This window comes from Mauremys reevesii, linkage group 13, assembly GCF_016161935.1.
Source record: "Mauremys reevesii isolate NIE-2019 linkage group 13, ASM1616193v1, whole genome shotgun sequence".
NCBI lineage: Eukaryota > Metazoa > Chordata > Testudines > Geoemydidae > Mauremys > Mauremys reevesii.
In genome coordinates, this window is record NC_052635.1 from 48,649,089 (window position 1) to 48,673,438 (window position 24,350).

General features: G+C 48.7%; 2 protein-coding genes across 2 annotated transcripts; both read right to left on the reverse strand.

The window, feature by feature from the left end:
• Window positions 1-548: 548 nt before the first annotated feature.
• LOC120380184 (serine-aspartate repeat-containing protein I-like) lies at window positions 549-13,785 on the reverse strand. The gene is made up of 3 exons (XM_039497669.1): window positions 12,062-13,785; window positions 11,005-11,174; window positions 549-2,998 (listed from the first exon to the last, which is right to left on the reverse strand). Exon 3 carries the CDS (start codon window positions 2,808-2,810, stop codon window positions 549-551), a length of 2,262 nt encoding a protein of 753 aa, XP_039353603.1. The 5' UTR covers window positions 2,811-2,998; window positions 11,005-11,174; window positions 12,062-13,785.
• A 609-nt stretch (window positions 13,786-14,394) lies between these two features.
• Window positions 14,395-20,000, reverse strand: LOC120380969 (CD83 antigen-like). Its single transcript, XM_039498922.1, has 3 exons — window positions 19,911-20,000; window positions 15,614-15,753; window positions 14,395-15,119 (listed from the first exon to the last, which is right to left on the reverse strand). The coding sequence occupies exons 1-3, from the start codon at window positions 19,927-19,929 to the stop codon at window positions 14,883-14,885; spliced, it is 396 nt and encodes a 131-aa protein (XP_039354856.1). The 5' UTR covers window positions 19,930-20,000; the 3' UTR covers window positions 14,395-14,882.
• Window positions 20,001-24,350: the final 4,350 nt, after the last annotated feature.

Here is a 24,350-nt window from a genome sequence, read left to right on the forward strand (position 1 = left end):
AGATGAAGATACTGGCCCCAGGCCCAGCCTGAAGGTGTCCAGAGGGAATGGCTCTGGGTGCACCATGCGATGGGACGGGTACCCGAGAAGAACTGGCCTGAACCTGGACACGGCTAGGAGTGGAGAACCAATGCCAGGGGCTGTCTAACCCATCAGGAAATATTTAAAAAGAAAGAAAATATATCTCAAGAAAAAATGACCTGAAAGCTGAATCAAAGTGCTCAGACACTAGGGTGATGAGCCTAGAGTAAGAGCCTAGAGAGAGAACCCCAACATCCCCTTGCACCATACTCAGGCCAGGGAGCAAAGATCCCTGAATGCTGATTTCCTTCACCCAGAGAGAGTGATCCCTTAGCAGTAACCTTGTCATTCAATGAGGCAGCATGTTCCCAGGCAATCACTAGTAAAAGAGAAGGCAGCTGGAAAAAGTCAGACAGAAAAGAGATGCTCTGGTTGCCAGGAATGTATTTGGAGGCTGGTCTGATTTCAAAAGGTTTCCAAACCATCAGCTGTTTAGAGCCACCATGCCAGAGGTCAGAACTATCACCTCACTTATCACAGTCTTCAGCCCCTTCAGAGCCTCCATCCCGCAGGGAAGAATCATCATCTCCCCCGGTAAAGTCACCGTCCTTCAGGTCAGCGTTGTCATCTCCAGCCCTGGCAAAGTCATCCTCGCTCAGGTCAGCGTCCTCGTCTCCTCCGGCAAAGTCATCCTCACTCAGGTCAGCGTCGTCATCTCCAGCCCCGGCAAAGTCATCCTCGCTCAGGTCAGCGTCCTCGTCTCCTCCGGCAAAGTCATCCTCACTCAGGTCAGCGTCATCGTCTGCTCCAGCAAAGTCATCCTCGCTCAGGTCAGCGTCCTCGTCTCCTCCGGCAAAGTCATCCTCGCTCAGGTCAGCGTCGTCATCTCCAGCCCCGGCAAAGTCATCCTCGCTCAGGTCAGCGTCGTCATCTCCAGCCCCGGCAAAGTCATCCTCGCTCAGGTCAGCATCATCGTCTCCTCCGGCAAAGTCATCCTCGCTCAGGTCAGCGTCATCATCTCCAGCGCCGGCAAAGTCATCCTCGCTCAGGTCAGCGTCCTCGTCTCCTCCGGCAAAGTCATCCTCGCTCAGGTCAGCGTCCTCGTCTCCTCCGGCAAAATCATCCTCGCTCAGGTCAGCGTCCTCGTCTCCTCCGGCAAAGTCATCCTCGCTCAGGTCAGCGTCCTCGTCTCCTCCGGCAAAGTCATCCTCGCTCAGGTCAGCGTCGTCGTCTCCAGCCCCGGCAAAGTCATCCTCGCTCAGGTCAGCGTCGTCATCTCCAGCCCCGGCAAAGTCATCCTCGCTCAGGTCAGCGTCGTCATCTCCAGCCCCGGCAAAGTCATCCTCGCTCAGGTCAGCGTCCTCGTCTCCTCCGGCAAAGTCATCCTCACTCAGGTCAGCGTCATCATCTCCAGCCCCGGCAAAGTCATCCTCGCTCAGGTCAGCGTCGTCATCTCCAGCGCCGGCAAAGTCATCCTCGCTCAGGTCAGCGTCGTCATCTCCAGCCCCGGCAAAGTCATCCTCGCTCAGGTCAGCGTCGTCTTCTCCGGCAAAGTCATCCTCGCTCAGGTCAGCGTCCTCATCTCCTCCGGCAAAGTCATCCTCGCTCAGGTCAGCGTCGTCATCTCCAGCCCCGGCAAAGTCATCCTCGCTCAGGTCAGCGTCGTCATCTCCAGCCCCGGCAAAGTCATCCTCGCTCAGGTCAGCGTCATCGTCTCCTCCGGCAAAGTCATCCTCGCTCAGGTCAGCGTCATCATCTCCAGCCCCGGCAAAGTCATCCTCGCTCAGGTCAGCGTCGTCATCTCCAGCCCCGGCAAAGTCATCCTCGCTCAGGTCAGCGTCCTCATCTCCTCCGGCAAAGTCATCCTCGCTCAGGTCAGCATCATCGTCTCCTCCGGCAAAGTCATCCTCACTCAGGTCAGCGTCATCATCTCCAGCCCCGGCAAAGTCATCCTCGCTCAGGTCAGCGTCCTCATCTCCTCCGGCAAAGTCATCCTCGCTCAGGTCAGCGTTGTCATCTCCAGCCCCGGCAAAGTCATCCTCGCTCAGGTCAGCGTCCTCGTCTCCTCCGGCAAAGTCATCCTCGCTCAGGTCAGCGTCGTCATCTCCAGCCCCGGCAAAGTCATCCTCGCTCAGGTCAGCGTCGTCATCTCCAGCCCCGGCAAAGTCATCCTCGCTCAGGTCAGCGTCGTCATCTCCAGCCCCGGCAAAGTCATCCTCGCTCAGGTCAGTGTCGTCTTCTCCGGCAAAGTCATCCTCGCTCAGGTCAGTGTCGTCATCTCCAGCCCCGGCAAAGTCATCCTCGCTCAGGTCAGCGTCGTCTTCTCCGGCAAAATCATCCTCGCTCAGGTCAGCATCATCGTCTCCTCCGGCAAAGTCATCCTCGCTCAGGTCAGTGTCGTCTTCTCCGGCAAAATCATCCTCGCTCAGGTCAGCATCATCATCTCCTCCGGCAAAGTCATCCTCGCTCAGGTCAGCGTCATCATCTCCAGCCCCGGCAAAGTCATCCTCGCTCAGGTCAGCGTCGTCATCTCCCCCGGCAAAGTCATCCTCGCTCAGGTCAGCGTCGTCATCTCCCCCGGCAAAGTCATCAGCCCTGGCAAAGTCACTATTGCTCACGTCAGACTCATCTTGGCTGGAAATGTCATTAGCCCCAGCCAACTCAGCATTCCTTACATCAGACCCATCTCCCCCAGCAAAGTCATCAGCACTAGGAAAGTCAGCATTCCTCACATCAGACCAATCTCCCCCATTAAAGTTATCAGCCCCGTTCGATCTGTAAGCCCTCATGTTGGAGTCTTCAGCCCTCCCATCATCATCATCTTCTCCGCCAGACACAGGTATTTCATCAAATCCAGGTTCTGCTCCAGACACCGGTTGTGTTACCCGCAACAGAAGTTTTTCCTTTGGCTCATCTTCTTCTGATATGTGCTTCCCTGGTTCATTACCAGAGAGAGGAGAAGCTGTGCCATGGATCCCTGAAAATGGGAGAGAAAACAGGAGAGTCAGAGACCCAAATATGCCTCAGTCACATATGGCTGCTCCCAATCCACCCTTCGCACTTTCTTCACACTGCAGCAACCTGTCTATAGGTTATGGGCAGTGCAGTGCCCCTTACCTATGTAGCTGTACATCTGGTACCTGATTCTATTCTATGCAGGTTCTTATACTGCACCCATCCCTGTGGTATCTGAGCACCTTCCAGAAGTGCAGTCAGTGATGCGACTGAGCCCATTGCTCAAGCTCTGTCTGTCTCTCAGTCTGACCTGATGGATTTCTTCATTGTTGGCTGGACTCTTGGGAGTTTGAAGGAGGGAGGGAAGATTTCTTCAGTAAAGCTGTTTCAGTCAGGAGAGGCACCAGTTACTTGTGGCCCCTTTTTATTAGCCAGGAAGAACAAGCATCAAACTCCCAGGTCTTTGCTTGAGTCTCCTTCAGGATGTCCAGTGCTTGTGGCATCAATGAGCTGAGCTCATGGAGGCAGGTTGTTTCTTGGCTGGCACAAGGGGATCAGATCCTTACAGCCCAACAAGACTTCCTGGATGTCGGGGATCTTTTCTCCTCCTGCCTTCTGTACAAGGTAGGAAGACCTTTCCTAGCAGGTGGCTGAACTGCTTCAAAGGAAACTAAAAGAGGCCCAAGCATCTAATCCGTTTGTAGTTCACCTACCCCCATTCCCAACTGGCACCAAAAGCTGTTCCACTACCACCTTCCCACTCCTCCTATAGGCACAGATTAAAATGTCAAAAGCTTCAATCTCATGTCTGCCGGGAGCTTGAAACAATACTGCTGAGCGATGTGAACTGTCCCTATTAATCTTGAGGTAGGTTCCCCCTAGTCCCAATGACAATACACTAAATTCCAACTTTCATATCAACTTCATTGGCGATCATTTAAGCAGAAGCATCAGGTTAATGCACTTAGCCGGCATCACTTGATATAGTGGCAGGCACTGTTGTGCAGTGCAGTGGGACAGCTTGTCAAGGGCTGCTGGCTGGGGTGGGGAATGAGGAAGTGAAGCTTCTCTACTCCCCTCCAAACCTGCCTGAGAGAGGGGTGGAGAGAGGAGATGCTCTTCCCCCAGGCCTCCATGTCCACTGCAGTTTGCGTGATCAAACATGCCGTCTCTGTTGCCATAACCCCAAATGTCCCCTTTGCAACTGCCAAAACCTCCACCTTCCTGCAACAAATTCTATAAAGCACTTACTGGCTGACAATGCAAAAATCCATGGGACACTGAAAATGGAAAAGCACATTTCATATCAAAATAAAGAACACAAGCAATGCTGCACTGACTGTACTATCCTGTGAAAACCTCCATTTCAGAATTCACCTGAATCAGCAATAGAGTTTCTAGTTTTTTGCAGAATTCAGGCTCAGTTTATAGGCTCCACACTGCCCCTGTGCCATGCTCATTGACTCCACATCCTAATTTCTGTTTAACTAACCTCACTTTTGCATAGTTCCCCTTTCTGAAATTAAATGCCACAGTGTTGGGCTGTTGAGGTGTTTTTCCCACCACAGGGATGTTAAAGGTTATTATATTATGGTCACTATTTCCAAGCAGTCCTGTTACAGTTACCAATTGGACCAGATCCTGTGCTCCACTCAGGACTAAATCGAGAATTGCCTCTCCCCTTGTGGGTTCCTGTATTCCCCCTTTATCTTTTCTTTTCTAAGATGAACAGCCCTAATCCAATGGAAGCAGGTCCAGACCCTTGGGCATCTTTATTGACCTTCTCTGAACTTTTTCTAGTTCCACTGTATACTTTTTGAGATAGGGTGACAAGAACTACACAAAGTAGTCAAGGTGTGGGCGTACCAGGGATCTATACAGTGGCAATATTTTCTGTCTGATTTTCTATCCTTTTCCTAATAGTTCCTAACATTCCATTAGCTTTTTTTTGTTACCGTGGCTGCACATTGAACTGAAGTTTTCAGAGAACTCTCCACAGTGACTCCAAGATCTTTCTTGAGTGGTAACAGCTAATGTAGACCCATCATTGGATATGTAGAGTGGAGATTATTTTTTTCCAATGTGCATTAGTTTGCAGTTATCAGTGTTGAACTTCATCTTCCATTTTGTTGCCCAGTCACCCTTCTTTGCGAGATCCCCCTGTAACTCTGTGCAGTCGTCTTTGGATTTAACAATCTTGAATAATTTTGTATCATCTGCAAATTTTGCCTCTTCAACTCCCTTTTCCAGGTCATTAACAGACATGTTGAACAGTACAGGACCCAGGACAGATCCTTGGGGGACCCCACTGTTTACCTCTCTCCATTCTGAAAACTGACCATTTATTCCTACCTTTTGTTTCCTATCTTTTAACCAGTTACTGATCCACAAGAAGACCTTCCCTCTTATCCCATGACTGCTTAGTTTCCTTAAGAGTCTTTGTTGAGGAACCTTGTCGAAGGCTTTCTAAAAATCCAAGTACACTATATCCACTGGATCACTCTTATCCACATGCTTGTTGACACCCTCAAAGAATTCTAATGGATTGATGTGACTTCCCTTTACAAAAGCCGTGTTGACTCTTCCCCAACCAATCATGTTTATCTAGGTGTCTGGTAAGTCTGTTCTTTAATGTAGCTTCTACCAGTTTGCCGGGTATTGAAGTTAGGGTCACTGGCCAGTAATTGTCAGGATCGCCTCTGGAGCTCTTTTTTAAAATCGGTATTATATTAGCTAACTTCCAGTCATCTGGTGCAAAGGCTGATTTCAGCGATAGGTTACATACCACAGTTAGTAGTTCTGCAATTTCATATTTGAGTCCTTCAGAACTCTTGGGTGATACCCTCTGGTCCTGGTGACTTATTACTGTTTAAATGGTCAATTTGTTCTAAGACCTCTTCTATTGACACATCTGTGTGGGACAGTACTTCAGATTTATCACCCCCCTCCCCCCCCCCCGAAAAAAATAGCTCTGTTGTGGGAATCTCCCCCATATCCTCTGCAGTGAAGACAGATGCAAAGAATTAATTTAGCTTCTCTGCAATGGCCTTGTCTTCCCCAAGTGCTCCTTTAACAACTTTGTCATCTAGTTGTCCCACTGCCTGTTTGGCAGGCTTCCTGCTTCTGATGTATTTAAAGATTTCTTCCTGTTACCACCTTCTTCCAGTGCAGTTAGACAAACAGGCACACAACTCCAACTCATCCAATGGGTTTGTGGCATCAGCAAATCGCTATACACTGTGTGATAACGCAGATAATGTGGAGCCTTAGAAACGCCTTGGAATGGATTTTTAGCAAGCTGCTTGAGAAATGAAAGCCACACATTTCCAAACCCAGGCCTCTAAGCTCACACTTAGGAACCTAAATAAGTGGCCTCATTATCAGAGGTGCTGAGCACCCACAGCTTCCATGGACGTCTATTTAGGGGCCTAAACACGGCTGAAGGAGCCTGATCTCCGGCACTCACATTTGAGCCTTTGGGCTGAATTAGATAAAAGGACCTACAGGATGGTCAACATGGAACATGGCAATACGTGGCTGAACAATGGAGGACCTGATCCAGCTGACTCCACTGGGAGCTGTGGCAGGCTCACAGAGATGCAGGGCATTTCTCCACAGCGCATGGACAGCATGGACATTTCCACCACTCAGGACTTTGCAATCCCCACCTTTGATTTTCTTCAGCCACAGGAAAGTGACCTTCCTTCCCTGAGTACATGCTCTGGGCCAAGGGAGACGTTTCAGCGCTTGCCCTTTGGGAGCTAACTGAGGGCCCAGCAATATGGGCACAGCTGATCAGTCAAGAAGGAATCAAGTGTTTTGCTTAAAGCACCCCACTGGGCAAACAGCAGCATAGATTGTTTTTGGCTTTTTCTCCAAATGCCCCTTTTGGCTACACTCGGCACACAATGCTCCAAACCAAACAGACCCTTTCTCAGAGATCTGAGCAAATGACCAGAGGCTTTTCAGGGCTGGCTCAGTAGTGTCACTAAGGGCTGCGCTGTCATATGGGGATGCTTTCCAAGCCTGCAAAGTTAATGTTTGGCTGCTGAAATGCCAGCAGCACCCCAAGGTTTGCTCTGTGTTAACAAACCCCACCAAGGAGAGAGCACGTTGAAAGCAGGTCTGTGTGTCCTGAGCAATCAGGAGCACCCAGCAGCCCATAAAAGGCTGTTCCTGATGGGCTTGGAGACCCACGTGAAGTACCATGGGTAGAGCCTCCCCTCTTCTCTCCCCATCTGTACCTGGGTTCCTCAACCTCAGACAACCCTGTTCCCCCTCGCTGATGCTGTAGTGCAGAGTTTGGGCACCTGCATATTCTTATATTGATAATAAAAGCCTCCAGCTCAAACAGTCCAGAGCCCGCCAGCCTGAGCCCTCGGATGCCTGGCCCTCAGTGCCTGTCACTCAGCATCTCGGGAACTTGCAGTGTGCGGCCAGTCCAGCTGGTCTGTAATCCTGTCTGCTGCTCCGAGGGAATCTCATCCCCTCACCCTGTCTTTGCTGTGGTCAGTCCCATCCCTGTGCCAGTGGCTCTGACAACAGAGATGTTTCTATTGGTCCCTGCGTCAGGCCACTGATGAGACAAACCAACTAAGGTGTCAGGTATTTCCAAGTACTCACTGCCCCTGCCCCTTCATGCCAGGTCGCCCCTCCATGCCCTCATCCCTTCTCTGCCTGTACTCACTTTTTGTTGGAGCACCCTGTAGTGCTGTCCAGAAGGTAAAGAGCCCCAGGAGAAGAAAGAGGCCCCCTGACTTCATGGTGCTGCCAAGAGCTGGGTCTGAGTGCCCAGAGCTGAGCCAGCTGCAATTTAAAGTCACACCCAGGTGGAGCTGGTTCAAGTGTGGGAGGAAGCAGCTATAAGGACCTCCCATATTTTAGCCTAATTCCATGTTCTAAGGAGCCAGCTCCAGGTATCTGTCCCTGCCCACACAGAATAAGGATCTGAACAGGACCTTGTCATGTTTAGAAATTGCCTTGGAAGACAAAGCAAAGAAACGTAAGGAGGAAAGCGGAGGGACTGAGATCCACCAATGCCCAGGGCCACTGGTGACCACAGAGAACAGGTCACACAGGATATACCCTCTCAGCCCAGCCGAGTCCTTGCTCCAGGCTTCAGAGGAAGGCAGTAGCTTCCCAAGTTCTTTACCAAGGCCACCTGTGGGGGACTTCTTCTGGAGCCCCAAGAATCAGGCTGATTTGCACGGGGCTATGCACAGATTAGGAGACCGATCCCATTTGCTTACTGACAAGCCATGGGCACGCGTACGACTGCCCATTTCCCTGGAGGCCCAATCAGTTAGATTCTATCAGTGCCTCACTGGGCTGAGGATTGGAGACAGCAAAAGCCCTCTGTGCATTTTTAATGCAAATATCATTTCTTTTTCATCCCCAATGACAGGAGTCTCCATGAGTCCCCCATCCTCACCTAAGTCCTTCGGAGGTGCTGAAATGCTATAAAAGCTTCTCCTCCCCACCCCTTGGAGCGGTGGGCAAACTACAGCCTGAGGGCTGGATCAGGGCTTTCAATCCGGCCCGCAGGATTGCCAGGCCTGTGGCGCAGCGGGGCTGAGGCAGGCTCCCTGCCTGCCCTGGCCCCGCACCACTCCCGCAAGCAGCCGGCACCACGTCCCTGCGGCCCCTGGGGGAGGGGAGGGGCACAGGGCTCCGTGCACTGCCCTCACCTGCAGGTACTGCTCCCCGCAGCTCCCATTGGCCAGGAATGGGGAACCGCGGCCAAAGGGAGCTTCGGCAGTGGTACCCGCAGGCAAGGGCAGCACGTGGCGGAGCCGCCTGCCTGCCCCACCCCAGGAGCCACTGTCAGTCATGCTGGCCACTTCCGGGAGCAGCACGGGGCCAGGGCAGGCAGGGAGCCTGCCTTAGCCCCGCTGTGCGCTGCTGCCACCCCGGAGCCACTCGAGGTAAGCGGTGCCAGGCCGGAGCCCAGACCCCGAACTCCTCCTGCATCCCTCACCCCAACCCCCTGCCTTGAGCCTTCTGCTGCACCCCAATCCCCTGCCCTGAGCCCCTCCTGCACTCCACACCCCCTCCTGCACTCCAATCCCCTGCCCTGAGCCCCTCCTGCACTCCACACCCCCTCCTGCACCCCAACCCCTTGCCCTGAGCCTCCTCCTGCACATTGCACCCCTTCCCACATCTGGCATCCCAACCCCTGCCCTACATTCATGGCCTTGCATACAATTTCCCCACCCAGATGTGGCCCTTGGGCCAAAAAGTTTGCCCACCCCTGCCTTGGAGCCTTCTATACTCCAGACTACAGACGTCGGCTCTCTAGCCTGTGATCAGAACCAAGGCTCTCCATAGATGTGATCAGTTCAGCAGCTCTTCTCTGTCCCTTCTCCTGAAGTTGTGATTCCCTAGGGTGGTGATGTGCCCAGAACTGGATGCAGGAGTCCAGAAGGGGCCTGTCCCTGGCTTGGCCAGGGCTTTATAACATGTCTTGTCTGCTTTACAATTCTCCTTCTGGTGCAGAATACAATCCTCTTCGTCTTTCGGGCTGCAACTGAACAAATAGCAACCACTTCATGGCAATGCCAACATAACCCCATGAGTCCCTTTCATTGTCCACAAAGTCACCCTTTGGTCCAAGTGGATGACTTCCTATTTATTCCTGCTATGCCCACCAACCCTTGCCTAGCCTCTCCTGTGACAAGTTTAAATCTTCTGGATAGTGTCTGTGACCAATCTGCTCCACGACCTGGTGCCATTTACAGGGCCTTTTCCTTTCAATCACCTTCATTTGACTATGTTCCTGCTATACCCAGCTCACATGCCTGGCTTCTGCTCCCAGACTGACTTGTGCGGGTTATGTGGCCTAACTCTACGGGTTTGTCTACACTACAAAGTTAGGCCGATTTTATAAGGGCCAGATCTTGAAGCCCTGAAGCAAAGCTCCAACTGAAGTCAATGGATGAAGAAAGAGTCAAGGCAACATGGAAGGACATTCGATAACCAGCATTATCCACATTCACCTCATCAGGAGCCTCTTTACCCTCTTCCCCGGGAGATGAGATCACTCTGGCATGGACCAAATTGGTTTCCGCTAATAATTTCTGTCTCTGCAACCTCTTCCCTCCACCCGCCCTTGCTTAGGGTCTCCAGAGTTTTACTGACAACTGAATTTAGATTCACAGACCTGTCGTTTCCTGGTTTATATTCTCTCCTTTTTGTAAATTGTGAGGCAATCTGAGCCCTGCCCACACGTGTAGGTCTTGCACACTGTACTCTACCAGGAACAGGCTTCCTACTACAAATGCGTCTAACAGGGGGGTCTGAAGACACCTGGATGGCAATGGGGGCGCCATCAAACCTAGACAGACAGGGCCGTGCATAGCGACTCTGCCTAGCATCCCATGGTGTACCCAGACAACCATGCAGGTCCCCAAGTTTTAGGTGTGTTTCTTCTACTCCCTGAGACCATTTGGGGGCAGAGGGGAGAGGTGACACGTTCAGAGCATCCACAAACTTCACCTAACAGCACAAAGAAAGTGGCGTTAAAATACTAGGAAAGAAAAGTACTGAGAGAATCCAGAGGCAAGCCAGGTTAGAGTAACCTCCAAAGCAGAGTCCCTCCTCAGCTGCTGTCCCACTGCAGCGGGAGAACGCAGTAATCAGCACTCAGACATGCACACACCTTGTCTCACCAGTTATGGTATGCGGTTGTATTTTAAAACAATATACAGAACTCTGAGAAAAACATCAGGAGTCCACGTCCCACAGAGAGCAGATGGCACCTCTCTTTCTCCAATCTCACCAGCTTCTTCTCTGTTGATCATGTTCACTCCCTGCCTCAAAGTGGCTGCAGAGAGTGGAGTGAGAGTCTTGTGTCTGGATATAAACGTTCCACACATCCCCCAAGACCTGAGCCTGGAGTTGGGACATTCAAGGCAGACACAGCGTTTTTCAAAAGGAAATGCTAAAAGCAGACTTGCGGCTATGGGCAAAGTTAGCTGACTTCAAGTCATTCAAAGCTACTGGAGTCATTTAAGCTCTGACTCTACTTACAGTGCTAAAGGTTCGAGCTGCAAATGCAGCTGCTCCTAGTTCATGCAAGCAAGTTCCAAGTCCTCTGTCAAAAAAGCAAATCTCTCTCTTTCCATCGTCTTCTCATTTCTTCCTTAAAGGCTTTCTCCTACTTTTTTCCTTCTCTTTCCTTTCAGAATGACGACAATCACCTGGAGAGAATCATTAAAGCAGAAAGGTTATTAGCTCCTGAAATTACAGCTTCAGCCTTAAAGGACACACTTTCAGCTGGCCTCCACTCACCCTCAGATTATTTGCACATAAATGAGCCTTTGCACAGGCAGATCTGGAGGCTGAAGCCTAATTCTCCAATTTGCAAATGCAAGTCCCCTTTGCATTTATGTTGTGGGTCCATATTCAAGCAGCTATTCACATAGTTTTGCATTTACAATATTTTAAAGGACACTTTTGGAAAACAGGGCCCTCCATCTGAGACTTGCCTCAGCCCACCCTTACCCAGAGTACTGCAGGCTGGGTGAGGCTGTGCTGTTGGAACCCACTGGGTTTTGGAGTCTGGATTAATGAGGGCAAAAGTTTCACTGCTGAGTGGGAGTCGAGATTATTCCAAAGCACCCTGGACTCCCTCCCCACTTGTTCTCTCTCCTCTAGGCTTGTCCTCTGTCTGACCCACCTTTGGCTGCAATGTAACACAAAGGGGATAGACACATTCTCACACAGAGATATTCAGGATAGCCATTCTCCCACCCCTCTCCAGGAGGCACTTCTTCCTGCACAGCCCCAGGAGGCACCATTGCTGGAGAGACATGATGAGGGACAGGGGCCTGGCTGAGTCGATTCCAAGTGCAGCATGTTTATTATTTTCTCAAATCGCATCAGTAAGCAGCTCTCCTTGCATCCTCCTCTTGCCCCAACCAACTAGAGACTCATTCCCAGGGGGCTTCATGTCATTTGGCTGGGACATGAAGGGTGAGAGGGGGTGAGATGAGAACTCTCCCTCACAAATTGCAGCCTTGAACTCCCATCTTCACTCCCAGGCCAGTTGACCCTGTAAAACCCTCCCGGTTCCACAGAGACTCACCAGAGCAAAGGCAAGGCTGAGCAGCCCTTTCCCCAAGTTGAGAGCCAACAGCCCCAGGACCGTAGCAAGGACAGGAACCGGTTTCCCACAGCAGCAGGTGGAATTAGGGCTCACGCTGCTCCCTTGCTCTGAACCCAGCAGCAGAGTCCCCCTGGGTAATGTGGCCGACTGGCGAGTTGAGCACTCTGAGAAGACAAAAGGCCAGGTACAGGCAGTGCTAGCTCTACCCCAGGGCTGAGGTCAGACCAAAAGAAAGTGACCTCCCCCAGCCCCTACTACTGACAGCTAGACTTCACGCTGAGGGAGAAAGGGGTTCAAAAAACTGGGCTCTATATGGGGCTTCCACACTCAAGTTACAAACTGCCACAACTGGTATCTGCAGCCCCACCTCTGACTACCGCGAGGGGATCTGGTGGGTTGTTATTCATGAGTAAATTAAAAATTAAATATATTGTCACCAAATTTACCCTCCTTTTCCTTGGGTGTGATTTCAGGCTGATGGACTGTCTCCAAGCTGTACCAGTTAGTGGGTCAGACCATGGCTTCCATTACTGGGACAGTAACTGATTTAAATAGAGTTACTCTGGATTTACACAAGTGTGACTCAGGTCAGACTCTGGCCCAGAGCATTTGAGGGCAGACAAGTAGAGAAAACCTCCCCACTCAATTAACTGGCCAACAGGAGGGTGGGTGAGAGAATGGGGGGTGAAGTATGTCAGGAGGTCCTCACCATCAGCCTGCACAGGACACAAATGCACCAGGCACGAGCAGGAGATGAGATTCCAGGCCCAGAAATGGCTGATGTATGAAAGCTGCAGCTTTTTGGCCGGGCAATAGTTCTTATTCCCCCGAGCCCCGAGGAGCAAGGTATGCAGGGGGAATTGGTTGGAACTGGACATTATTTCTATACCTCTGAACCAGTATGTGGCTCTTCACATGAAACCTAGAAAGACAAGATCCCTTCCTCAGAGTGCTTCCAGTCAGGCTCAGGGAGAGAGGCAGCTATTCGGGGTGGGAGGCTGCTGAGGAAATCTGTGTGGGAAGGCTCCTTGCAAGAAGCAGGTTTTAAGTACAGGTTTGCTCCACTCTTCCCGGCTGTGGCTCAATTCTGATGCCAGCACTGAGTGATCCACCTTCTTCTATTGCATTTCCAGTATTCCACACCTTGCAGCTTCATGGCTTTCATCCCAAACAGTCAGTTGTTTATCCTGCATTGTTGTTATTAATCGTTGTTACACTGAAAACACCACTGAGTTAATTGCTCCATCTAGCTGGCTGGTGCCGTGGGAGGTGAGAACTGCAGCAAATAACAACTCACTCTGGATACACCCAGCTATTGATCTGAAATATCAAACTACCCCAGCAATAGCACACAGTGATCAGGTTTCAATGTACTGAGACTTCACAGCCCGAAGCCACACTACTGAGGCCTGGTGTTAGCTCTCAGAGCTAAGCATGACCAGGCCAGGTCAACGCTTAGATGGGAGACCTCCAAGAGAAACCAGGTGCTGCAGGCAATGGGACTGGCGATACTCTAGCTTCTGAGGCAGTTCAGAACCCATGCTCCATCCCTAGAGGTCCCTGGACCCTTTTCTCAAGAGCGGGAGTGTTTGCCTTGGTTTCTTGGCCAGATTCCAATGCAGGAAATCACGGTCTGGCTCCCTAAATCCCTGCCTGGATTTTCAGATGAATCAAATATTTGTTGTGCAGTGCCACTGGTGACTAGACAGTTGTACAGATTTCTAACCCAGACATGGCTGCATATAGCTCCTGGGGGAAGTGACATCTGTCTAAGTTCCTATACAGGCCTAAACTGTCAGTCAGGTACGTTGTATGACAAACGGTAGAGGAATTCAGGGACTGATGGTAATAATTAGGCAATCATTTCCATAACCTGGAACCCAAATCCAATTTCTCTTCCCTGTCCCAGGGCACTTTCACAAGTTAGCAATGCAGCAAACAAAGACACTGGGCCAAATTCAGCCCTGAGCAGATGTGACTCACTGATTTCAATGACGTGGCACACACTTACACCAGGGCTGCATTTGGCCACTTGGTAAACAGTCCCACAAAGGAGTCCAAAGGCCCTTCTCTGGGAGGGCACAGTCCTGCAGCACTAGGAGACAGTCACAGGTTTCTTGCGTTTGGCAACAACTCGCCAGCTCTAGCCTGCATCCTTTTTCCACTTTTGTACGTTAATAATTTTGAACCTTTGTAAAATGCTTTTCTTACTGTCAGTAACGCCATAATTTTAACAAACATTTCTTTATTGAAACGCACACAGAGAGGTGAATCTAGCAGCACTTCGATTTCACAAACATAGGGAAAAGACTGTTCCCTGGTCCTGTGTGGCTATGCAGGAGAGCAAGGCCTCACACCCTGTGGGTGACTTTCTTGGGTCCAGGTGCAGGTGCAGAGCAGAGGCAGCACCCTTCCCCTGGGAGCAAGTGGGCAGCATTCTGGCTGGCCTGGCCAGGCATGAGGGGGGAACTAAACTGCAGGCTCAAAAGGTGTCACAGCTCACTTCCCCCGCCCAGGTGCAAGAGGGGGAGCAGGAGAGGAATGGTGACTCTCCAAATCACAGGTCCTTCCTGGGCAGGCACAGCTCTATACTGCCCCCTACTCAGGACTGAGGTTAAAGGCTTGGGAACTACAATGAACTGAACAACCTACTTTATGCCCCTGTACCTGGGTTATCACTCCAAATCTCATTAGTTTCTTTAGCCCATTGCCTTTTGCTGGAGGAAGCCAAAAGCTCTGTGCCACGTCTTTTTTCAAAGCTTTTGTATCCCTGTGATGTTTGGCTGTGATTCCAGCCCTATTAATATTGTGCTGCCAACTCACCTGATACCTGCAGGACAATGTCTGCCTGCTGATTGAAATGCCCAACTCTGGCCCACAGGGAACAGCGGTACGCACCAGAGTCCTCTGGCTGGACTTCAGGAATGACCAGGGATTGCTGCACATCCATCAGGAACTCCCTCTGGGTCCCTGAATACACATGCGTGCTGTTCTCATGTCTCCGAATCAGCCCCGTTTCATGACTCTCATTGGCTACCTGCAGTGCCCCAACAGAAGTGCCATTAGCATGTCAGATGTTGAACGGGGATGAGCAATGGACTGGTGCCAGAGATCTTAGATCCAAACATGCTGACTTCCATTTTTGTGCAAACATTTGCATGCACAGCTGACTGTGACCGTAAAAGTGGGTGACGCCCCATTTGCTTGTATAAATTAGGTAGTGGGTCATCCAGCTAGCAAAGCTGCATGTGCAAATGAATGTTTCTTTCATATGAAACAGGTGCAGCCCAATTGAGACAACGTGCATGGAGGAGCTATCACCTCCTCCAAGAGTCAGGAGGAATAAGACAGAAAGAAGCACTGCCACAGTCCCTCGCTGGGTCTGTTCTCCTATCTGCCCAACAATTCACGGCTTGTGAAATAATCCCAGGGAGACATGTGCTTCGTTTGGTGGCCATGAGAAGCTTATAATGAAATTTGCTGTGGCTCGGAATGGCAGTGACTTTCCAGGACGGTTAATAATATGGTTACCTTGTACCAGCCAATGGCCCAGTAGTTGTGCATCCCTCCAGCAGCAGTGGGACATGGTAGGATTGCTGTTTCCCCACACTGGACTCTTATGGACCCAGCTGCCACAGCTGTTCTTTGCAGAAGCCATAGGCAACAAAGAGCTAGAAATGAGAGGGGAGAATCAGGGTTATTAGCAGCCTGCTTCCCCAGACTTATATCCAGGAAAGGCCACCAATAAATCCGCTTCAGAATTCCTTATAGCAACAGAAGCTGCTTCCACCGGGGCTGGAACCCAGGTCACTTTGGGAGGATTCCTTGTCAGTTCTGTGCCTGCCCACTCACATGCCTCTTGCACCTACTGGCACTTGCAGGTTCCAGCACACCTTCTCCATCTCTGCGTGACACACGCCTCGTCCCCGAGTCCTTTGGCTGAGCTGTCCGAGGAGTTACAGAAAGGTGACTGTTATTTCTCTGAGTTGCTATGAATTGATTTGAAAGAGACTTATGACATTTAAAGCACCTTGGTAACTGCAGAATGAGACCGAGGTCACTCAGTCGCCTTCAAAATGTGTTTTTAAATTTTACAACTATTATAAAAATCACAGTTTGCCTTTGTTTTACATATTGATCTACATGTTCAAACCTGGTTGCCTAAAGGTTTTCCCTACATCCAAAATTAGCCACTTAAATTAATTCTCAGAGGAACTGAGCACTTGCCATTCCCACTGGCTTCAAAACGAGTTGTAGGTGATCGGTGCCTCTGAAAATCAGGCCAAATTTTATTTAAGCCCCTAACTTGATTTTTGTTTTGTTTTCTTCCTTTTCTTACCTGTATCAAAATACTTATTAAAATGCTCTCAGCATGGCCAGTGTCCCATGGACACTTATTCACTTCTAGGTGGGCTAAGAGTTTGGGTCTCGTCCCAGCCTAGCCTGTGGCAGCCAGGAACAGCTGACATGTACCTAGGGCTGGTCTACACTTAAAAGTTTTGCTGGCTAACAGAATGTTGGGAATCATGAGGAAAGGGAGAGATAATAGGACAGAAAATATCATGTTGCCTCTATATAAATCCCTGGAACACCCACACCTTGAATACTCTGTGCAGATGTGGTCGCCCCATCTCAAGAAAGGCATTAGAATTGGAATTAGGGGTATGGAATGGCTTCCGTATGAGGAGAGATTAATAAGATTGGGACTTTTCAGCTTGGCCAAGAAATGACTAAGAGGTGATATGATAGAGCTGTGATGAAGTGGGAATGTTCTTAATGTTTTCTCTGAGTGCTGTGTGGGTGCCTCAGTTTCCCCTATGCATTTCTCAAGTGTCTAGGGGTGTGTGATTGTTGCAGAGCCCTAGGGAGCCAGTGTGATGCTGTCTGCACAGAGAATGGCCGACACTCTGTCTCCTGGCAACTGATGGCCTGGGCCTCTCCTCTGCAAAGGTGCCAGTTGAAAGTGTTGGAGAACAAAGAGATCAGGTGCCTCCTGGCCTGGGAAAGAGACAAAGGCCAGAGGAGGGGCTGGAGAGTTTGCAGTTTGGAGCTGGCTGGGAACATGGAGGGGAGCCCAGACAGGGCTCTGGCCTCCCTGGCCCTCCAAGATGGACCTGAGGGGGTCCTGTTGTCTGTACCTACAAGCCCTGCTTGGGACTGTGTTCCTGTCATCTAAATAAACCTTCTGTTTGGCTTGCTGAGAGTCATGGTGAATCGCAGGAAGCCGGGGGTGCAGGACTTTTTCTCCCACAAACTCCGTGACAAGAGGTCTATAAAATCATGACTGGTGTAGAGAAAGTAAATAAGGAAGTGTTATTTACTCCTTCTCATAACACAGGAACTACAGGTCACCAAATGAAATTAATAGGCAGCAGGTTTAAAACAAACAAAAGGACATATGTCTTCACACAATGCACAGTCAACCTGTGGAACTTGTTGCCAGAGGATGTTGTGAAGGCCAAGACTATAGCAGGGTTCAAAAAAGAACTAGATAAATTCATGGAGGACAGGTCCACCAATGGCTATTAGCCAGGATGGGCAGGGACGGTGTCCCTAGCCTCTGTTTGCCACAAGCTGGGAATGGGCGATAGGGGATGGATCACTTGGTGATTCCCTGTTCTGTTCATTCCCTCTGGGGCACCTGGCACTGGCCACTGTTAGTAGACAGGATACTAGGCTAGATGGACCTTTGGTCTGACCCAGTACAGCCGTTCTTATGACATAGCTATGTCTGTTAGAGGTGTGAAAAAAATCACACCTCTAACTGACATTGTTATGCTAGCAACAGCTCCAGACACAGTTATACCAGCAAAAAAGTTATTTTGCTGATATAGCTTATTTTGTTCAGGGACTAAATACAAACTATACTGGCAATATACTGGCTTATAGCTTTTGCCAATATAAGCTGTATGACCACTACGAGGGTTTGCTGATATAGCTAAACTGGTATCGCTGTACTACAAACACCGTCTAGTGTAGACAAGCCCTTAGTAAAAAAAATTAACAAAAAGGTTCCAAACTAGGAAAGTGAGCCATTGCATCCTCTCAAGCCAGAGGTATGGAATTCTACACAGTCCTTCAGATGCTCTGCTTCAATGAATCTGTTTGAGTCACACTACAGGATCATAACACAGGAGTCTCAGGCGCCGGGGAGAATGAACGAGAAAGCAATCACTTCTCTGACAGTGCGTGCACGCTCTTCATAGATGCGAGTATCTTCCATGGCCCCCATTGCCGTAGTCTCTGAGCACGTCTCAGCTGTTAAGTGATTTATCCTCACAACATCCCTATGAGGTATGCAAGTACCATTATTCTCATTTCACAGAGACTGTATGACATGCCCAAGGTCACACAGGAAGTCTGTAGCAGAGCAAGGAATTGTGTCTTGGGTCTTGTCTACAAAGAGACTTAGAGTATGTCTACACTTTGAGCCAGAGGTGTAAATTCCCAGCTCAAGGAGTCAGGCCTACACTAGCTCAGAGCGAGCTAGCATATGAAAAATAGAGCGTAGCCACAGTGGAACAAGCAGGGCGTGGGGTTAGCTACTCAGAGTATGCACCTAGTGTCTCAGGAGGATCACATTCAGAGCAGCTAGCCCTTCCTGCTGCTCATGCCGCTGCAGCTATGCTCTATTTTTAGCGCGAGAGCTTGATCAGAGCTAGCGTGGGTATGTCTCCTTGAGCTGAGAATCATCCCTCCAGCTCAAAATGTAGATGTACCCAGAGTGAATGGCAGGTCAGGGTGCAAATCTACAGCACACTAGCTTGCCATGCACTAACTGGCCACATAGACCCTGCTATCACGCGCTAAGAGCTCTGTAGGGTAGGGTTTTTGTTACCATAGAGCCTTGAACACATCACAAACATTAATGTATTTAGTCTCAACCCCACTGGAAGTAGGAAAGTATTATCCCCATTTTCCAGGTGGGAAAATTGAGGCTCAGCGAGATTAAGCAACTTGCCTAAGGTCTCAGAGCAAGTCTGTTGTAGAGCCAGGAACAGAACCTAAATCTTCTTAACCACAAAATCATCTTGCATCCTTCTTTAGGCGACATCTGGGGCAGAGGATGTGTCTCCCCACGTATCTGGCATATTATTGGCACTGCCAGGATGCAAATCAAACAGTAATAAGAGAGGAGGCTATTAGAGGAGAGGCCCTGATTGAATCTGGTTTTAAGAATAAACTCCACTCCCAAGTTACAGCCATTCAGACAGGTAATACCATTCCCCCTGGAATGTACCACACTCCATCCCATAGTGCAGTGGTTCTCAAACGGTGGGTTGGGAACCCAAAGTGGGTTGCGGTGACCCCGTTTTAATGGGGTCACCAGGGCTGGCTTAGACTTGCTGGGGCCTGGGGCCAAAGCCCAAGCCCAACTTCCTGGGGCCAAAGCTGAAGCCCAATGGCTTCAGCCCTGGGCAGTGGGGCTCAGGTTACAGGTCCCCCCCACCGCCCGGGGCTTCAGCCTTTGGGTTTCGGCTTTGCCCCTCCTCCCCCCGCCTCTGCCTGGGGTGGTGGGGCTCGGGCTTTGCCACCACCACACCCTTTCCACCCCTGGGCAGCAGGGTTTGGGTGAGCTCAGTCCCCGCTCCTGGAGTCATGTCGCCATTTTTGTTGTCAGAAGGGGGTCATGGTGCAATGAAGTTTGAGAAACCCTGCCCTAGGGAATTCTACTTAACATTGGCCTGATCTGCTTCACTGTCAGGCCCTCACCTTGCTGGAACACACAGCCTGTTGCGGGGTACACTCCCCACCCTCCTGGCACGGAACACAGCCAACAAGAGAAAGAAATACGAAGGTGATGAATAAACGCCTAATGAGGACTCACCCAAGTGCAGGATCTCCATGGTCTGGGCAGCTTGCAGTCGCAAGAGTACTTGTGCCCTCTAAGCTTCCTGTTCTAGTAAATGGAAACAAGTGGGCTTGGCTTTGCAGAAAATGAAAGCTGGCTCTTCATCAAACCCTGCTACACAATATGACGTACTAGCCGGAACCCTAAATGCCACACAGCCTGAGCATGGGGGCAAAGGGATGGGTCACGAGTTCATCAGATTGTGATAAGGAATTTATTAAATTGTAACCGAGCATCTCCTCCTAGCGCCATTATTTCTTCCTTTCAGACTTGGGCAGCCATTGCTCTGCTCCTCCCACAAAGGGTTTCATGCTCCCTCCATGTTGCTCACTGCATATAGAACTGATCCGTAAGGCCAACACATTCTCTTCTTTCAGACTCCTCATCCACACTTCTGCTGGGATATCGTCCAGAAATCAGCCAGTCAACGATGACCATGCTGAAGGGTGCTTCAGAAGAGCTGATATTATTGATTGATTGTGGGGAAAAAACTTTCTAACTAATTCAGACAATCATGTTACCCACAAAATGCCTAATCCTGATCCAATTAAGTCAAGGACAACACTCCCATTGACTTCAATGGATACAGGCTCAAACCTCCAGTGAACCGATGTAACAATATGAGCTTATTACTAGCCTTGGCCTTCCTTCCCACTTCTCTCCTCTTGTTCATCACACTCACTTCCAGTGACTTGTCTTGGACTGTAAACTCTTCAGGGACAAAGAGAGTTTTTTCCTGTATGTATGAAAAGCGCCACAGTACACGGGGGTGCCAGTTCTGACTGATGTCTTTGGGTGCTATTTTAATGCATGCTGATAGATAAAATATAAGCATAGGCAGATAAAATCTGGCCATAAATTAGTAAATCTTTGTCAAACAATATAATACAATATAATACACGGTAGTGTTCCTTTATATTGTAGGCTGGAGGCTTTGGAGAAGTCCAGTGCCTCCAGCATCTGTGAACTAGGCCTGAATGAAGAGTCTGAAAGAGATAACCCTCCCATCACTTGGCTCACTTTACTAGAAAAAATGCTAAAGTTTCACCCACCCAAATCAATAGAAAGGGCTTTTGTTTGCCTATATCCAAACCTTTATTGAAGCAAAAAAGTTTAGTTCATAAATGCATATGTTGAACCATTCTGACTGTGCTCCGCTTTGTAACTGATCAAGATGAAGTTTTAAATCAGATTACAAAACAGGAGAGACATCTTTCATATTCGTCCAATCCTAATGTTTCCTGGGTTGGTGAGGGAGGTGCAGAAGAGACAACAAGCTCCAGCTCCCAATGGAGGATTGGAGCTGCAACAACTTTTTTTCCCAGTTAATGATGAAGCAAATGGGTTAATGTCTACAATTGTGGTCCCTCTGACTTCCATAGGGTGAACTGAGTTAGAGACCAAATCCAATCTTTACAAGATCCCTCTATTCCTGATTTGGAATTAATAGTACAATTTTTCTTGTATTTTTCAAGTTTAAAGCTATCTTAATGGGGGATACTTTACTAGACAAAACATCCCATTGTTCTTGTAAATTCAGGAGTTATAGCTGTGCACAATTTTGGACAACTACGTTTTTTTTTCTTTGTATATACATACGTTTTTAAAGGTTTAGTACAAATGACCTTGTGGAGAAAGACTGTTTCTTCATGTAATATAAGATTTAAAATATTTAAATAGTCAGGCAAGTTCTAAGGGCTGGATTTCCTCTTCATTAACTCCCCATGACATATTTGTGTTTCATCTGCACACTAAATTGCAGTTTCAATCCACTTTTCTCTCCTCTTGCTTTATTTAGTTGTATTTTACTGCTTTAGCAAATACATATTTCAAGGACTGTAAATGATTGTAAAGGTCTCTGCAGCTGCTCTGAGTATGGGTTACACTCTCATGCTTCTCTGAGCAAATCTATAGGCAGTTTAACACCTAGCTGCTTTATGGAACCAGCACCACACAGGAAGTGGGAGAGATGACAAATAACCACAGCACACATTCTCCAGTTCGTGTTGTCTTCTTTATGATAAGCCCCTTTTGGGTTGACAGAAAGAAGACCCTGCTAATTTCCTTGATTTAAAAATCATCTTATATAAATTTCAAGTGCCAAATTTCCCCCAGACTGGTCTGTGGGGAGCCCGTAAGGATGATCTTTCAATGGCACTGGATTCCAAGTGCAGCAGCTTACGCCGTGTCCAAAATCCTTCTTGTGTCCCAGGATAGATCTACAACATCTGCCTGCAAATTCTGATGCAAAATCCTGGATTTTCATGCACACACGTATGCAAAACAGGCAGTGCCGCACATACATTTGAAAATCAAGATCTGTGTTGTTTAAAGGGCATTCGGAGGGTTGAGGTGGAGCCAGCTGCTTCTCATTAGCTGCCCAGCATGCTGGGCACAGGCCGTGGCACAGTAACACAGACTGCACCCTGGCTGCTAGCATTTCCAGATGTTAACAAGAAGTTAGTTAGTAGGAACATTGCCAGCAGATCGAGGGAAGTGATTATTCCCCTCTATTCGGCACTGGTGAGGCCACACCTGGAGTACTGCATCCAGTTTTGGTCCCCTGAGTACAGAAGGGATGTGGACAAATTGGAGAGAGGCCAGCGGAGGGCAATGAAAATGATTGGGGGCTGGGGCACATGACTTACAAGGACAGGCTGAGGGAACTGGGGTTATTTAGTCTGCAGAAGAGAAGAGTGAGGGAGGATTTGATAGCAGCCTTCAGCTACCTGAAGGGGGGTTCCAAAGAGGATGGAGCTCGGCTGTTCTCAGTGGTGGCAGATGACAGAACAAGAAGCAATGGTCTCAAGTTGCAGTAGGAGAGGTCCAGATTGGATATTAGGATACACTCTTTCACTAGGAGGGTGGTGAAGCACTGGAATGGGTTACCTAGGGAGGTGGTGGAATCTCCTTCCTTAGAGGTTTTTAAGGCCCAGCTTGACAAAGCCCTGGCTGGGATGATTTAGTTGGAGATTGGTCCTGCTTTGAGCAGGGGATTGGACTAGATGACCTCCTGAGGTCTCTAATATTCTATTATTCTAAATCCCAGCATAACATATGGATTGGTAACTGGTTAAAAGATAGGAAACAAAGGGTAGGAATCAATGGTGAGTTTTCAGAATGGAGAGAAGTAAATAGTGGTGTCCCCAGGGGTCTGTACTGGGTCCAGTCCTATTCAACATATTCATAAATGATCTGGAAAAGGGGGTAAACAGAGAGGTGGCAAAATTTGCAGATGATACAAAACTACTCAAGATAGTTAAGTCCCAAGCAGACTGCAAAGAGTTACAAAGGGATCTTTGTAAGAGTTACAAAGTGATCAGTTACAAAACTGGGTGACTGGGCAACAAAATGGCAGATGAAATTTAGTGTTGATAAATGCAAAGTAATGCACATTGGAAAAATAATCCCAACTATACATATAAAATGATGGGATCTAAATTAGCTATTACCACTCAAGAAAGAGATCTTAGAGTCATTGTGAATAGTTCTCTGAAAACATCCACTCAATGTGCAGCGGCAACCAAAAAAGCAAACAGAATGCTGGGAATCATTAAAAAGAATAGGAGTACTTGTGACATTTTACAGACTAACAAATGTATTTCAGCATAAGCTTTTGTGGGCTACAGCCCACTTTATTGGCTGCATAGAATGGAACATACACCTCTACCTCGATATAACGCGGTCCTTGGGAGCCAAAAAATCTTACCGTCTTATAGATGAAACCATGTTATATTGAACTTGCTTTGATCCACCAAAGTGCGCAGCCCCGCCCCCAGAGCACTGCTTTACCGTGTTATATCCAAATTTGTGTTATATCAGGTGGCATTATATCGAGGTAGCGGTGTATAAGAAGAGTGTGTGTACATATATATATATATATATATACACACACACACACACACATACAGAGAAGATGCCATACCAGCTCTAAGAGGCTAATTAATTAAAATGACCTGTTATCAGCAGGAAAACAACTTTTGTAGTGATAATCAAGATGGTCAATTACAGGCAGTTGACAAGAGTGTAGGACTAGTTATCATAAGAAAATAGATTCAATTCGTGTAATGACTCAGCCATTCCCAATCTCTATTCAAGCCAGAGTTAATGGTATCTAATTTGCAAATCAATTCAAGCTCAGCAGTTTCTCCTTGGAGTCTGTTTTTGAAGTCTTTGTTGCAAAATTGCCACCTTCAGGTCTGTTACTGAGTGGCCAGAGAGGTTGAAGTGTTCTCCTACTGGTTTTTGAGTGTTATGATTCCTGATGTCAGATTTGTGTCCGTTTATTCTTTTACATAGAGACTGTCCGGTTTGGCCAATGTACATGGCAGAGGGGCATTGCTGGCACATGATGGCATATATCTAAGGTGACCATTTTTTTCAAATTTAAAACCAGGACATTTAAAATTAATAAAA

What these genes read in the sequence shown, in the direction of transcription:
- LOC120380184 (XM_039497669.1), bottom strand. Translation starts at nt 2,810, where the DNA reads ATGAGGGCTTACAGATCGAACGGGGCTGATAACTTTAATGGGGGAGAT.
- LOC120380969 (XM_039498922.1), bottom strand. An exon ending in GGGCCATTGGCTGGTACAAG is followed by an intron (nt 15,120 to 15,613) that starts GTAACCATATTA and finishes GGGGCACTGCAG; the next exon opens with GTAGCCAATGAGAGTCATGA.